This window comes from Podarcis pityusensis, assembly GCF_964106645.2.
Source record: "Podarcis pityusensis genome assembly, chromosome: 1".
Classification (NCBI taxonomy): domain Eukaryota; kingdom Metazoa; phylum Chordata; class Lepidosauria; order Squamata; family Lacertidae; genus Podarcis; species Podarcis pityusensis.
The window spans coordinates 40,655,335-40,668,837 of NC_138028.1; the positions used below are offsets into that span (position 1 = coordinate 40,655,335).

At 45.4% G+C, this 13,503-nt stretch overlaps 1 protein-coding gene and 1 long non-coding RNA gene across 3 annotated transcripts in view; one reads left to right on the forward strand and one right to left on the reverse strand.

Annotated features, from left to right (window-relative positions):
- Positions 1 to 1,916: 1,916 nt before the first annotated feature.
- On the reverse strand, positions 1,917 to 10,812 carry LOC308462534. Of its 2 annotated transcripts, none has more exons than XR_013979199.1 (3): positions 9,797 to 10,812; positions 8,725 to 8,811; positions 1,917 to 2,028 (listed from the first exon to the last, which is right to left on the reverse strand). It is a non-coding gene; the product is annotated as an uncharacterized lncRNA (long non-coding RNA). The 2 variants fall into 2 exon arrangements; XR_013979200.1 differs by lacking the exon at positions 1,917 to 2,028 and adding an exon at positions 3,475 to 5,419.
- A 696-nt stretch (positions 10,813 to 11,508) lies between these two features.
- Positions 11,509 to 13,503, forward strand: part of SPRED1 (sprouty related EVH1 domain containing 1) — a 74,397-nt gene continuing 72,402 nt past the window's right edge. Inside the window, exon 1 of the mRNA XM_080978971.1 lies at positions 11,509 to 11,973. Within this exon, the coding sequence (XP_080835097.1) occupies positions 11,942 to 11,973 (32 nt within the window). The 5' untranslated portion in view covers positions 11,509 to 11,941. The remainder of the gene's footprint in view (positions 11,974 to 13,503) is intronic.

Sequence of the window (13,503 nt, forward strand, 5' to 3'; positions counted from 1 at the left end):
GTCCATAGGCAAACTGTGCCACACAATCCTATGCATTTTTACTCAAAGTGTGTCCAACTCTGTTCATTGTGGCTAACTCCCAATAGAAGTATGTGCAAGATTGCAACTTTAGAGACGTGTGGACTGCAGAAACTTGCACAGCAGTAGCTAGAGGAAAGAAATTCAAACTGAGCAACCAAGAGTCAAATCCCTGTTTAAGTGGGCTGCAAAATTTAATCACTAGGTTAAACAGTAGGCTAAAACTTCAACTGATTAAACTGTTGATGATGATGCTTAAGTACCCATTTCTGGTGTTAATACAGTTCTCATGTATTATGTAACAAGGGGGACCTGAAACAAAATGTTGGGGTCACATCCACACCATATACCATAGGTAGGCAAACTAAGGCCCGGGGGCCGGATCCAGCCCAATCGCCTTCTAAATCCGGCCCGCGAACAGTCCAGGAATCAGTGTGTTTTTACATGAGTAGAATGTTTGATTTTATTTAAAATGCATCTCTGGGTTATTTGTGGGGCATAGGAATTCATTCATATATTTTTTTTCCAAAATATAGTCCAGCCCTCCACAAGGTCTGAGGGACAGTGGACAGGCCCCCTGCTGAAAAAGTTTGCTGACCCCTGCCATACACTGAAAGGACATGTAAAACCCATGACTTCCTCCAAGAATCCTAAGAACTGTGGTTTGTTAAGTGTGCTGTGAATTATAGCTCTGTGTGGCATAAACAACAGTTTCCATGATTCTTTGGGGGAAGCTATGTGCTTTAAATGCTTGTTCAATGTATGGTGTGGATGTGACTGTACTGTGAAGTACTCCCTGTTCGGAATGACAGCTACTCTTTAATTACCCCTTCTGCCTTGTTTTCAGGCACCACCACCAGTCAGCATTCCACCGGTCAGCATTCCACAGCCACTGAGCATGCTCAGTGCTCACTGGGCTTCCTTCCCCACTTTGGAGGCCCCCCCCCAATTATTTTGGGGAAGCTTCTGCAAACCACCACCGACTGGAGTCTGTTGACTCCTCTTCTGGGTGGATGTTGCTGTTTTGGCTAGATAACACCTGAACACCTGAAACATGGAGCATTAAAAATAAAATGGGCTGTTTCTTCTAGCAACAAGTGATTATTTTCATTTATAACACTGTCAAGTCAATCTTTGCAATGTTTACTCGAAGGTAAGTCTCTGTGTTCAGTCAGGCTTGCTCCTAGTGTTATTATTTTTGAAAAGACTCCTAACTGAGGCATTTGGTGGAACACGTTTTTTAAAAGGAAGACCTGAATCTAAAAGAACAAGAGAAAATGAATTAGTGTGGTTCCGAGGACTTTTGCACAAGCGCTAGTGGAAGACGTCTTTCAGCGCACATCCACAATGTGTCAGGGGTTGTGAATAAGGAAAATACAGACTGTAGCCATGTTAAGGACTTGAGAAAGCACTTGTCCAGTCATGCACAGGAGCTTGCACAAACAGACGATCTTCTCTAGATCCAGCATCACTTTTATGTTTCACAGCACACTTCTTCTACCCCTTCCAAGAGAAGAAGAGGCTTTCTATTAGAATAGGGAGGGAATCCAATCCACAGCATCCATTCCACTGACTGGTTAAAATGAGGTGATTTGTTACCCAACTGAGCTACTGTTCAGCAACAATCTTACCAGGAGGCCTTAGGCAAAGTATTTTCTCTCAGCATCAGTTTACCATCTATAAAATGGGAGCAAATTATTTTGTAACATAGCACTGAGGATAGTGTTGCATATGGGCCCAAACCGCTCTGAACTAAATGATCCTATGGAAGTGATAAACAATAATGCAGATAAAACGACTATTTGTTTCTCGTTTGGCATAAACACCTACATATAACTGTGTCTTTTTTATTGACCCATAACACCTTATTCTACCCTCTGGATATTTTTTTTTGCAAATCCATTTAAGACAGTGGAGTATTTCTGCTGATAACATTTGCTGAGAGGCTCATAGTTGCCCAGAATTCCTGTCACACCACCGATGGCACGGATGGTTATTATTTTCAGTTTGCTGCAAAAAAAAAAAAAAAAAATGCTTCAAGGACCCCATTAGCTTGTGACAGCTTTGAATAGCCAGTGGTTTCACTGGTTTCTTTTCATTTGACATAGTTAAACATTTATTTAACATTGTCAGCCTGGTGCACAGATCTTGTCTCTAGTGGGCCTAAAGACTACCTTATTTTCTTCTCTCTCTCTCTCTCTCTCTCTCTCTCTCACTGGTTCAGAGGTTGTTGCTGTAATCACATTGGCTATGGGCCTAAAGCAAGCTGTGTAACTCAGTGACAGTTGCAATCCATACACTAGAAAAGGACAAAGAACCAATACATTTGAAAACTGCAACAATGAATGGAACTGGTGACAAGGGATTTTTATTTTAAAATGATTTTGCACAGATAGTTGAATGGAGAGCGACGGTTTAAACTGTGAATTTAAAAAGCACCCTTTTCATTAAGAACTATGTTGCAATGATTGGGCACGTCTGGCTATTACTGCATTGCTATCAAGTTTCAATATACTTCAGTATTTGCCTTTTCCTGGCATGAGGAATGTAACTGCTACACTTGACTAAGCCCTCGTTCAGTAAAGCACCAGGACAGGAAAAAACAACAACTCCTGATCAGCCAAACCTGCTTGACTTTAACATGTACGTATACCTGAAGGCATGTTTTCAAATGACAGGAAATGTCTAATCACAAAAAAATCTTGTTATTTGTCTTATTTATACAGGACCGATTTTCCCCCTTTTGTTTTACAGCGGGTTACATACGCTTCAGGTTACATACGCTTCGGGTTACAGACTCCGCTAACCCAGAAATATTACCTCAGGTTAAGAACTTTGCTTCAGGATGAGAACAGAAATCGTGCTCCGGCGGCGCGACCCCATTAGCTAAAGTGGTGCTTCAGGTTAAGAACAGTTTCAGGTTACGAACGGACCTCCAGAACGAATTAAGTACTTAACCTGAGGTACCACTGTACATAAATAATATACTTTTAAAAGATCGCACTAACAACTTAGGCCTTTGCAGAATTAGGCATTTCAGTGGGCTCAGGTACACCTAACACTATACAGGATGAAGCTGTAAAGAAAAACAGAAAGGGGGAAAATAAACTATGGCTACAATTCTAATGTTTCTTGGAGGGCTCTCAAGAGGCCATAGGACGTTTTGGGTCTCCCTCTCTCAGGGTAGAGAGAGGGGTCCTTAATCAGAAGGGAGATGTGACTTCATGATAGCCCTTCCTGGACACAACTCGGCAGCTGTTGTCCTACTGCACAGAAATGCCTATGTCAGTAAAGGCCTGCCTGGAGATCAGGGGAAAGGTTCCCATTCCAGCAGTTCCCCAAAATGTGGGTGGGCGGGAGATGGGGAATGTGGACAAACACCAGTAGTGGAGCTGGCATATGTTTTTTCCTATTTTCCCTGTCACTGATTCCAACGTAGTTTTTATTTTATTTGAAAATACCTATGTTTAATTTTAAAAAGTTACTCTTTCCGGGCACTGTACAAAAATGGAAATACAAAAAAATGAGTAAGAATAAAATCCAAAGCTTTCCAATATAGCCAGCAGTAAAAAATAAATAAATGTTTGAAACCATAACAGTCAGCATCGCCCAAGCCAACAAATGAAAAGTTGAACAATATGTGTCAGAACTACAGCAGCACCAGCACATTCCTTTTATTAGGAAGGAAATTGTTTTAAGGAAGAGGGGGATAAACAGAACAGGAAACTGAAGAACAACAAAAATCTTCCCATTGCACTGCTGACGCAGCCCAGCAGCACATTCAAAAAGACAGCTTATACAACTTTTGTCGGTCCCCCCTTTTTAAATTGCACATATCACCTAAGAGAATCTAGATTAAAACATGATACTTTTAAAGAAATGCTAATCTCAACATCCTCGACGCTTTGTCTGCCGATCAAGCAGCTGTTTAAGGCACAGGGGCAGGCCACAGCAGTTTTATCCTGGTCAGTTGGCAACCCAAGGTGGCAGCAGACATTGGTAGCACTCCTTCTATTTTTGTAGCATAGTTGCTGGGCTGTCCTCTTTTGATGCCCTTATCCCTTTAAATTGCAGCCCACATGGATTCCATGTGTCAAGCATGCTGATTCATCAAACATGACACTATCAGGTCATTCATTCTGGTAGTACCCTCAGACCAATTCTATGCAAATTTGCTAAAACGTTAATCCATCCTGGATTTGTTTCCAGGTATGTATGCAAAGGATTGATGCTTATGTCAGATTGCCACTTTTTATTCATACAAATGACAGATACTTCTGCAGAAATCTTCCAGCAATACCAGATTTAGAGCAGTGTGGGTGGTTCCCCCCCACAGGGGGCACAAAATAAAATAATAATAATTATACCTGTATTATATGGGTACCTATTGAGAAGATCCATAAAAAAAACAACTGTACAAAAATGAATTCTTGTGAAAATAACAAATATTTTGGGTGTGCCAACTTTTGTTGTCACTCAGGGCACTATATTATCAAAGTCTGTCCCTGCTTCCAGCCCCTCAAATCGACCCAGTTACTGAGATGATCTGCCAACCCCCTTCTCTAGGTGCACCACACTATCAAAAGGTGAGGTTTCTGGCAAGCAAGGAGAGGGTGCTTGGGGCTGCTGTCCCCATTGGCCAAGGGAGGTTTGACAGCACATTCTTCCTCAAGGAAGCGGAGACCACGATCCAAGAAGCCAACTCCTTCCTGACGACACCACCTGTGCAGCCAGTGGTTTATCTCAAGTATTTTCCTCTCTTTTCTTGGGCCACAACCTTCAACAAGGAGTGATGAAAAGACTACCAGTGCCCCAAGTCTCTTCGGCTCCCTGCCCAGTGTCTCATAGTCCCTTGCTATGTGTTGCTATGTATCATTTGTACCCGCATGGATCAGAAATAAGGGGTAGTGGTCACTGGGCTTCATAAGACTTGGCAACTTCTCCATCACATCGTGAATCTTTGTATCCGGAAGACAGCAGACCTTGTGTGACATCCTGTTTCCTCCACACACTACTGCCTCTGTTCCCCTCAGTAGGGAGTCACCTATCACCACCACTCGTCTCCTCCTCTTCTGGGGAGTAGCAGGGATCATTCTATGAGCTGTGCCTTCCAAAGGCCGCTTGGAGTATTCTGAGATCTGCTTCCGTTGTTCTCGAGTCTTCCCCTCTTGTTTATTGGAGCTTAGTTTGATATTGTTGGGATAAGTCACAAAGGCCGGAAACTTATGGTTTGAGTGCTTCCTACTCCTTCCTCCCAGTTTGTCATCTCTAGGCTGCAATTCCCTTTTTCTAAAGTCGTCGCCACAGAAGGTAGCAAGTACATTATCGGCATACTCATCCGCGGTCAGTTGCCTTGGATCTGATCAACACATCCTTTTGCTATCACCATGCATTCTCTTTCCTTTTAGCAAAAAAGAAGGGAATGTTTCTAAATATTTTAAATATTCTAAATTGCTTTAAAGCTTGCCTCCCCCCCAAAAAAAATAAAATCAAAAATGTTAAAGCAATGGGTATAAAATTGCTTCTTCCCTCCTCCAATCTTGGTTATACCTTCTTCATGAAAAAAATAAAACAAACCCACATGTCATTTGTGACTTTATTAACGGTGTCCCTAAACAGCCTTCCTTATATAACAGTCCTCCCACCTTGCTACAGATGCATTGTTTCCCCTCAAAGAACTGTCTCTGTAAATAGTTTTTCCCCAGTTGCATACATCCTCATTCATTTCTCTTGATCTAAATACATCTTTATTGTGCCATAAAAGTTCCTAAATGGACATTTTCGGTTTTAGAAAACCTAAAAATCTTTAAATTATTTGAGTGGAGGCTTACAGACAAATAACAGGGAGTTCATGACGGATGAGATTCCTAAATGTGAGGTATTGAATTGCCTTCCAAGAAATAAAAGTGGGAAGCATCTAAAGAAACTAGTGTGGCTGTATAAGGAGCTTTCAGATGAGCAGGGATTTAAATGTGACATGTATAGGAAATAGAAGGGGCAAATCACAAAGGAAGAATATAAATGAGGAGCCAACATGGGCATGGAGTTTTCTGCTCATCTCGTGCTTTCTAGGCATGGGTCCAAACCGTTTTCCATTTGCCCTGCCGGTTTGCCCAGGGATACCTGCTTTTTTCTGTGGAAAGTAATGCCCAGCGACTCTACTTTGCCACTCCAGGGTTTGGCCACTCTGCCAGTACAACCATTAAAAATATGAGGAGAGAGAAAAGCAGAAGACAAAAGTTTACCAAGAGATCCGTCATCGTACATCAACCAGAGAATGAACAGTGGCAGACAGATTGCTCCTCGCACCATCCCTGCCAGCAAGGACCATCAGAAGCCAAGTCGGATCACTGGTCCATTTAGCTCAGCATTGTCAACAAAGAATAGAAGTGGCTAGTTTCAGAGGAGTCTTTTCCTAGCTCTACTTGAAGATACCAGGGATTGAATCTAGGACTTTTCATAGACAAAATATGTGTTCAACCACTGAGCCATACCCTACCTAGAAAGAACATACAGCCTCAACTGCCAAATGCAAGGAGGTGTGTTTTGGATGCTATGTGCGCTTTGGGATGTGTGGCTTTCTCTCTCTCTTTCTTCCTTTCTTCCATACTTTCCATCAGTCTGTAATCACTGGATTGAATGGTCAGTATAAGTCCTTAAAACAAATAATAATTAAAAATTCCCTAAGTGCACAAATGGTGGCAGAGCAACTATGTAAACTATACTGAGCTGGAAGGGTAAGATAATACATATGAGACATTGTGGAAGACTCTGGATGACTGTGTGGTGCAAAGATTTTACAAGATACAGTGGTACCTCAGGTTAAGTACTTAATTCATTCCAGAGGTCCGTTCTTAACCTGAAGCACCACTTTAGCTAATGGGGCCGCCAGAGCACGATTTCTGTTCTCATCCTGAAGCAAAGTTCTTAACCCGAGGTACTATTTCTGGGTAACAGGAGTCTGTAACCTGAAGCGTCTGTAACCCGAGGTACCACTGTATGTGTATTAAGCATTCCGGTTTTTACAGTCAGTGTGAGAGGCCCTCCAAAGGGAGTGGCAACTGAGGTGGGGCGAGTTGCCAGAATCATGGCACAGGAAGAAAGGTTTAAATCCACATATCCCCAATAGTTCCCGATACTAATCGCCTGTGTCTGCTGCTTCTGTTTGAAGTGATGCATTTAACCATCTGCTGCAAGAGTCTTATGTTATGAGTTTGTCATGTCTGACATAGATGTTATTGCAAGTATTATTGGTTTTTTAATGCTTAGTCAAGATATTTCTGTTCTGGCAAGCTTTTGGCCTGCTGAGCTTAAGAATTTTGGGGGGGGCTACTCTATGGTGTGATATTTTTTACCTTGGTAACTTTTAGTGTTTTATTCGATGATGATGATGATTAGGGAGTGCAATTTTTAAATTCTAGCAAGCCATCCTGAGTATTGTGATTGCAACCAAAGGGTAGGGTATAAATTGTTTAAATAAATATATATATAAACATCAATTTACTTTTAAATGTCAGTTGTTTAGAATCATTTGCAGAAATTAGTGTATCTGGTCAATAATGCCGTTCCTCTCTTTCCCAGCACATAGATCTGGTAGAAATCTGTTTATGAGATTTGTTAGAAAACCAATTTAGTTTAAGTACACAATTCTGTTATGCCCAGAAAGTATTTTCTCCGTCTGACATTTATATGTGGATTCTCATTTAGAAATTAACAAGATCAGATATTGCTGAAGTGCTAATATAAGCAGCTCAGTCCAGCTAAATCCGTTATTAGCAGGATCTGGGCAATGACCTCTGTTTTGCCAGCCAAAGGATTGTGACTACAGAAAATGAGAAGGAATGCTAAGGTTGCAAGTCTGCATATAGTTAGGATCCTTAAATCTCATCAAGTTCACTGGGAGTTTAGGAGCTAAACTATGTGTTGGATTGCAGCCATTAATCAATAAGGTAAACAATCATTGTAAGTGTCCCTTTTACATTCTATTCATTTGGAGACATTCTACTAATGAGCCCTGTCAGTACAAGGATTTCCACTTGTGAAATGGGACTTTATCCCCTATCCTCCTTCTCTGCCCCATGCCCTCCTCAAATCTGTTCCAGAGGGCTGGAGGAACCCCTGGAAGTTCTAAAAGGTGCATGGGGGAGGAGAGAACATTCTGTGGCACAAGCAGAAATCTTTGTGACGATGAAACAATTGCCTTAGCACTACCTTGGATTCAACCCACTGTTCCTTAGCCTGAAGCGGCCTGCTGCTTTACTTTACCAGTGGAATTAATTTCATGACAGGTTTTCTTAGACTGGTGCGCATGCTATTATTCCAGGATGACCGTAGGTTTCATGGAGGAAACTAATGACAGATACTGTCCTGAAGGCCGAGGATCTCTCACTAACGTTTCCAATGGGACAGCAATCAGGAGTTTGCAGAAACTGACACCGCACTGGGAGTGGTGGAGTTTGTGACCATAGTTTGTATTAAGTGGTCTGCGCTGCGGAATGTGTGCAGATCTCTTTCTGGTTGTCTGAATGGCTAATTTTAAGGATGTCTTCAGGTGGAAACTTCATGACTGGTGTGCAGCAATAAGCTTGCCAGCAACACTGTAAGGATGTCTTGTCAGTGTTGCTATGTAGGTGCTTGTTTTTGCAGCTTTTGTTTCCCTTCACCACATGCTTAAGCCACTGCACAGTTTACAACCTGCAGTCTTACCCTCTGCAGAGTTTGCCCAATGAGATGAAGAGGATTAGGAGGGGCCAGTTCTTCACAGGAAGGGGCTGTGCAGTTCCATCTTCACACCTGAAAGGCTGCAGGGAATTCTTTAGGAGTGATGTAAATTCCAAAGGAACATAAAAGGAGGGGGCAGAGGAGGGGAGGGATCAAAGGCAAGTGTGGCTGATCAGTATCAATGTGCCTCTCAAGTGCAGGTTCTGCATTATGAAAGTAGAAACAGTTTCGGGATGCTATTATATCCTACACACACTTATAAGGACTCCAATTCCCCAGTGTAATAGGACTTCTGACTTGTGCTGCCTCCATTACCACCGTCACAAAAAAGTGATGTCAACAAAAGCAATGTGACAGACCAGATTATAGGAGTGTCTTAAGAATTCACTTAAGCATCTTTGGTACTGCCTTTCTTGTGAAGATGGTACATCGGATGCTGCTTTTGGGATTCCTGGTGCAACACAAGGAAGCAGCATCTGAAGCACAACAGAACAACTTAATGTCACCCTTTTGCTATGTGCTGATGGTTCAAATGTGTTGAAACCACCGATTGGGGCTGCCCCTTTGAAGGGACCCTTGTATGAAACGACCGCCGCATTGTGAACATGCAACCGATTAACGCAGCTACCACTCTTGCAACTGCTACATTTAAATTAACAATTTCATCCCTTTATAAAATCCAACAATTACCAGAGGGGTAGCCAGGTTAATAACCTGCTGCAGTACAAACAATAGTTTCGTGGCACCTTAACAGCTAAGATTGCCACCTGAACTAGTGGAGGGTGGAGGAGGCAAAGAAATATCGGTGAACAACTATTGCAACGCCGGCAAGAGAGGAATGCACGCCTAAGGAATCAAATCCTCGCAGGGAGAAGGGATGTAATCACAACAAGGCCTTGCTCCCTTTCCCCGCCAGAAAAAAGGCAGGATTTTCACAGGAGTCAGATCTTAGGTGGGTTATTGCAATCACCCCCACTTAATTCCTCTCTTCAATAGGTGCAGCAATGCAAAGCTTCCCCCCCCCCTTTCTTTCTTTCAAAGCAATGCAACCTTTTACCGTAGGGCTGCGAACGCGAAGCGAGTCCGCCGCCCGCGGCTTCCACCGCGCGGAGTTCTAGAACGGAGCGTGCGTAAGCAGCTGCACGCCTCGTGCCCGGAGGGTGCTAAAAGCGGAGCGCGCCAGCCCTTCCTTTGCAGAAGAGGAAGAGGAGGCGGCCACGGGGAAAGCCAACTTCGCGGGACGGAGGCAAATGCACGCGCCTTGCACCGTGCAGGCTCCAACTGCTTCCCTCTCTTCTGCAGCGGGGCTGGCTCTTTGGCCCTCGCGCCTAACTCTCCTCGCTCCCCTCCCCGCGCGTGTGGCCTTGTGCACAACTCCGCGTATCCCTCCGCGGTGCGCGTGTGAGACACTCGCAACTCTTTGAAAATAAGCGAGCGAGGGAACTACTTTCGGGAAACTATTTTTGCATGGCGGGCTGGGAATGTGGTCATTTAGTCTCTCCCCTCCCTCCTGTTCTTCCTTGGAAGTAGCCCAGCCAAAAAAGAAAGCAAGAGTCTCTTTCTTTCTAGGCACAGCGTGGCAAAGCAAACCACCCGAGAACCAACTTGGGTTTTGCTCCGACTTGTGCTTTCCATTGGGAGGAACCCGCTTCCTCGGGTGACCAGCCAGTCTCGAGCAGGAAGAGAGCTTTGCGCGGCCTCCATAATAAAATCCCTTTGCGCCACAACCCGGGGTTTTTGCTGTGCAAACTTGTGGAACATTCCCGATATTTGCTTATTTATTTATTTGAGGGGCGGCGAATGAGCAGCCAAAGGGGAAGCCCCCCCCCCGCCGGCCTTGAAGCGCGCGAAGGAAAAGCAAGTTTGTGCTGTTCGGCTGCCGAGGGGAGGGAATCGGAGCCTTTGGCAGCCGTGTTCCTCCGAGTGAAGGGGCTCGGGGCGCCAGCCGCGTGCAAAGAGCAGCGCGAGGGAAGGCGACGTAGCCTGCCTTGGGGGGGGGGCTTCTCCGCCCTTCCCCAGCCCCGTGGCAAAAACAAAAAAAAAGTTCTGCGCCCTTTGGCGACTCCTTCGGACGGAGGCGCTTCCCAAGTGCCCGGGGTCTCCTTTCCCGTCCGTCGTCTCGGAGAGTTGGCGGCGGAAGGAGCGTGAAGTCAACGCTTCCGCCCAGTTTTCCAATCAGAGGAGGAAGGGGGGAGGCAGAGAGAGAGGCTCGGGGGCTGCCGCTGCTCCGGGTGGGTCTGGGGAGCAGCTCCTGAACTTGCTCGCCTTCTGGGTTGGGGAGAGGGCGGGGTGCCAGGGCTGGGGGCGGAGGAGGAGAAGGACGAGCTCTTCCTACTTCTCCTCTCGGCTTCTCCTCTTTCCTCCTCCTCCTCCTCCAGCGCCACCAGCCGTGACGCATCCTCCCCTCCCCTTTTCTAACCTCCGGGCTGCTTTCAAACTCCCCCCTCCCTCCTTCTTTCCTCCTCCTCCTCTTCCTCCCTCTTTCCCTCCCTCTCCTTTTCGCCTGCCTGGGGCTGAATTAGTTTCCCTCAGTGCTGCCTCTGCTTGTTGGCGGGGTAGTCGGACTTGAGCCGCCTGCTTTCTCCCCCTTCCTTTTTTGTAAAATCGGGTTTGCAGACGCTGCTGCTGCTGCTGCTGCGGGCGTCCGGAGGAATTTCTGCCGCGGTGCTTTTCCGTCCTGCCCCGGAGGTTTGGCAGCGAGGAAGGGGAGCGGGGGGACCTGCTCGTGGGGACGAGGGGAGGGGGGGTGGAAGCAAGGAAGCCAGGAGGCCAGGCTTGAGGAGGAGCTGCTGCTGCTGCTGCTGCAGCAGCGGGAGATGTGGGCTCCTGGTGCCGATGCGGCACAAGGACACGGCTAGGGAGCCTCGCTTGCAGCCGAGACGCCGCCAGCCGCCCGCTTCCCGGTGAAAAAGACCAGAAAGAGCTTCGATTGCCGCCGCCGCCGAAGCAGAAATCAGTCCCAACTCTCGGCCGAACAGGATCCCTCCGTTTCCGTGCGAAGAAGAGGCGGGGAAGGCTGCTGTTGCTGCTGCTGCTGCTTTCGGAGGGGACCCACCTCAAGGATTGAGGCCATTCTGGCGGAAGGGTGTGCAGGGGGGGCATCGGTGGGGTTTAACAATGGTGAGGTTTCTGGTGAGCTCCTGCTGCGCCCTGGCTGCGTCGGTGCTGCTCCATCCCCGGATCGGATCACGGTGAGGAAAAAATGAGCGAAGAGACGGCGAATTCTAACAACGAGTAAGTTTCTCGGCTTTTCTTCGGGGGGGGGGTGTCTTCGGCTTGGCGTTTCTCTCCCCCCACCCGCCCCTACCCCGCCACCTCCGTTCATTGACCTCCTCTCTTCGGGCTCCTTACATAGCTGGATATGTTTTAAACGTGCTGATGTGTGTGTGTGTGTGTCTCTGCATATGTAAACACCCCCCCCCACCCCCCGAATCTGACTGTTTTGGTAATTTGGAAAAGTCATGGCAGACCCAGGATATGGTGAAAAAATTGCCTAGCTTATGCGGGTTGGGGAAATGGACCCTCCGTCTCCCTCCCTCCCGCCCGCCCGCCACCCCCCTCGACCTTCTACTTCCAGTGGACTACGTGCAACGTTTTGTGGGAGAAAAAGAAGTCTATTTTCGTTTGCATGTTTCCTATAGAAAGTAGCGAGTGGGAGCTTCATCCCGAGGGAAACTGTTCCTGAATTTTAATTGGATGAGTCAGTGTAAATACAGTGTTAAACCTTTCCCCAAAGCTTTATATATACATTTTAACAAGCTGTTAGGACTCTTCGCCCTTCCCCCCCTTCTTTAAATGGGGAATAGAATGAAGATATTTATATATATAACGTGCAAGATATTAATATATTTAACATGCTTAGCTTGGATGAAATCTATAGGGGGCTTATGTTTTCTTTTTTACATTTGTAGGGATGTAGCCTTCAAAATTGCTATGAAATATATAATTTCTGAAACAGGGTAGTCATGTCAACAATCCTGAACTTTCCCATTTCTTCTAAAGAATGAAAAATGTTGACGCTGCCTGTGACTCCTGCATCCTGCCCTGTCAATGGTTGTTCTTTTCTGCAAGAATGAGTTGCGAATTAGTCATTTTCTCAAACATACTTTGCAATAGTTGTGGCTCAATTATAGTGCAAAAGCATCCTTCTGGCAGAATTATCACACGGTAATTATTTTTCCAGTGCCTGTAGCAAGTAATTTGAATTGTAGGAGGAAATACTGGTTTTTGGTGGAGAAGGGAACACTTGTCAGTTGCATACATTCCTCCATATAAAACCTTAATTCCTTAAGATGGATCGGTAAAGGAACAGGCTTCTGCTTCTGCTTCTTCTTTTTTAATGAATGGCTTTACTCTTAAGCCAGAATCACATAATATAACAAGGACAAATCCTGAACTGCAACAGGAACAAGTACAAAACATTGTATTGAGCTACTTGGTAAGATGAAGTGCTGCAGTGCCCGTGGAACCGAGAGAGAAGCGGCCGCCATATTTTCTTTTTTGTGAATCGCTCTAATTTGCATACCACAGTCTTCATTCATAAAAAATAATAATTAGACCTGTGCCACCTTCGACATTCGACTGAACTTGGCTTGCAAGAAATGGGAAATTTTCATGAAGGTAGAAAGAGCCTAGTATGCTCGAGGTTTAGGGTTTTCTGGATTTTCGTCTCGAAAAATACTGTTCTCTGCTTGTTGACACTGTTATGTGGGAAATATCGGCTCGGGGAAGTGCTGGGAGCACGTGATCCTCTCCATTCATAAA